The 2535-nt window shown below is 40.7% G+C and overlaps 1 protein-coding gene across 1 annotated transcript in view; it reads left to right on the top strand.

Moving 5' to 3' along the window:
* The window catches only part of LOC109850830 (phosphate transporter PHO1-like), a 10741-nt gene continuing 8897 nt past the window's right edge, over positions 692–2535 (top strand). The window contains 4 exon segments of the mRNA XM_020420894.1: positions 692–950; positions 1282–1335; positions 1424–1670; positions 1898–2261. Coding sequence (XP_020276483.1) covers positions 732–950; positions 1282–1335; positions 1424–1670; positions 1898–2261 — 884 coding nt within the window. The 5' untranslated portion in view covers positions 692–731.

The following is a 2535-nucleotide window of genomic DNA, read 5'->3' as shown; positions in this document are numbered from 1 at the left end:
ACCCCATTTTTGAAGAATTTGGATCCTCTCCACTACAAAAAAATAGTGGAGAGACCACTACTTTTAATCTCAAACGTTGATTACTTAGTAGACGGTTATGATATAATCTAAAGCTAACACTCATCATAGCCCCGCGTATTGCACTCATTCCTCATTTGTACTCAAAGAGAAAATCACAATCATCAAGTAGATAATTAATGGTTGTGATTATGTAGTGGACACTCCACTACATTTAGATAGTGAAGAGGATCCGAATTTGTGCATGGTGGGTTTTGAACAAATGGATTGATCTAATTTCGCCTTAAAACCCTTCCATTATAGAAGTGTGCTAAAAATTAAGAGTTATCATTACATACCTCAATACAAATCTCAAACTCTCCAATACTTCGTAATCTAAATTTCACTCTAGTTTCTAATATCCCTCGGTCACCAAATCTTCTAATATACACTCTTACAATTAGTATATCTCGCCTAATATTTCATATTTGCTTACTTACCTCTAAGAATCACTAGAGTATTAATACTGCACATAGGTCCGGCACCAGCCACTCCCTTCTCCACTTTTCCCTTTCTTTTTCCACCCTCCAACAGTTCTCACTTTACACGTTTAGTCCACTTTCTCCCTCCTCGGTCTGCCTCTATATAAACATGCCCTCTCTTGCTAGCTCTTCGCTTCTCTCTCTCGCTAAAAACTATATATTTAAAAAGATATTCAAGTTTGTAGATTTAAAATGGTGAAATTTTCAAGGCAACTAGAAGCCCAATTGATACCAGAGTGGAAAGACGCGTTTGTGAACTACAGGCAACTCAAGAAGCAGGTGAAGAAGATCAAGCTCTCGTTTCTCCGTCCCTCTCCTCCTCCATCCGACGGATCCGAGAGGGTCGGGTTCTCCGTTCTTGACCCGATCTACGGCCTCTTCGGCCGTTACAACCGAAGCAATTCGAACGAGGTACGTACGTAGCCTATTTCCTTTGGAATATATAGATTGAAGGTTGAACGTTCTAATCATACTCTTGTTTCTTCATAGTTAACAATCTTTTCAAGTTTTTTTTTTTTTTTTTTGGTCGAAAAAGCATGCATCGTGAGAATGAGATCTAGATGCGTGTTTTTTGCTACAAGTTTCAGAAAATCGGCAAAAGGGGATTAAAAAGTTCCTTGTCCCTTCACCGAGATTTCTGCATTTTTTTCAGTTCGCATTCGTCACGGGAACTGTTTAACTAAACTGAACTTTGACGTCCTATTTGCTATAATTAATTTGTTTGTGTTTGGTCTTTTTTTAGGAGGATGAAGAGAATTTGTACGAGATGGATCTCGTTCGATCAAGAGAAGCTGAGGTGATAAATTATGTTTTACATGACCAAATAGAGTTAGCTAATTTATGTTGGTCATTATTAATTAATTGATTTTTTAAATTATATATAGGTGAAGGATTTTTTTGAGAAATTGGACGAGGAGCTAGAGAAAGTGGATAATTTTTACACGTCTAAAGAGACTGAATTTTCCGAGCGAGCTGAAATTTTGAGCAAACAGCTTCAAATCCTTTTAGACTTGAAGAAAATACTCGACGAGCATCGACGGCGACGACGACAGCACAAGCCTTTAGTAGATAGTTCTCGCGGTAGCGGCAACGACCTCTTCGCTACTCTTAGCAACTCTTCATCGTTTTCTGGTAAACAAAATAATTATTAATATTGCGTCTCAGTGAAAATTAAGTATCATTTTTGGGAAATGGACGTGAAATGCGCGCCAACCCATTTTTCCTAAATATCATATTAAACAGTGGATTTTGAGCTAATTATATATCCAGTATCCTACTCCTGCAACTATTTTTTTTACCCTGGTGATTAATTAGAGGATTAGCGCCAGGCTAATAATTGATTATTTGTTCATATATAGAAAATGCATGTGATGACATGCCAACGGATGGATCAAGCTCTCCGATCACAGACGAGATAATAGCAGCGCTAGAACGGAACGGAGTGAGCTTCGTGGGCTCGGCACGGTCGAAAGCGAAGAAGGGCCTGAAGCCGAAGACGACGACGATGAGGATTGACATTCCGGCAACCAACGCCACGAAAACGATCTCGGCCGTTACTTCCATGATCTGGGAGGACATCGTCAACGGTCAACAACGGAAAGAGGGGTCCCCCGGCGGTGGGGGGGATAATATTAACCGCAAGAAAATACAATGCGCGGAGAAAATGATACGGTCGGCGTTTCTTGAGCTCTACAAGGGGCTCAATCTTCTGAGGACGTACAGGTTTGTCTGTGAACAATATTGAGTTCTTTGAGGGGTAGAGCTGTCATTTTGAGCTTCGCATGCAGAGAGCAACGTGCGTGTTGGCCTGTGAACTCAGCGGAGCCGAAGTTAAAAAGACTATTTTGCCCTTTAGCAGAGAGCAACGTGCGTGTTGGCCTGTGAACTCAGCGGAGCCGAAGTTAAAAAGACTATTTTGCCCTTTAGCAGAGAGCAACGTGCGTGTTGGCCTGTGAACTCAGCGGAGCCGAAGTTAAAAAGACTATTTTGCCCTTTA

Source organism: Asparagus officinalis, chromosome 7 (assembly GCF_001876935.1).
Source record: "Asparagus officinalis chromosome 7, Aspof.V1, whole genome shotgun sequence".
NCBI classification, from domain to species: Eukaryota; Viridiplantae; Streptophyta; class Magnoliopsida; order Asparagales; family Asparagaceae; genus Asparagus; species Asparagus officinalis.
The sequence above is the reverse complement of the archived record's forward strand: the minus strand, read 5'-3'. Positions and strand labels throughout refer to the sequence as shown.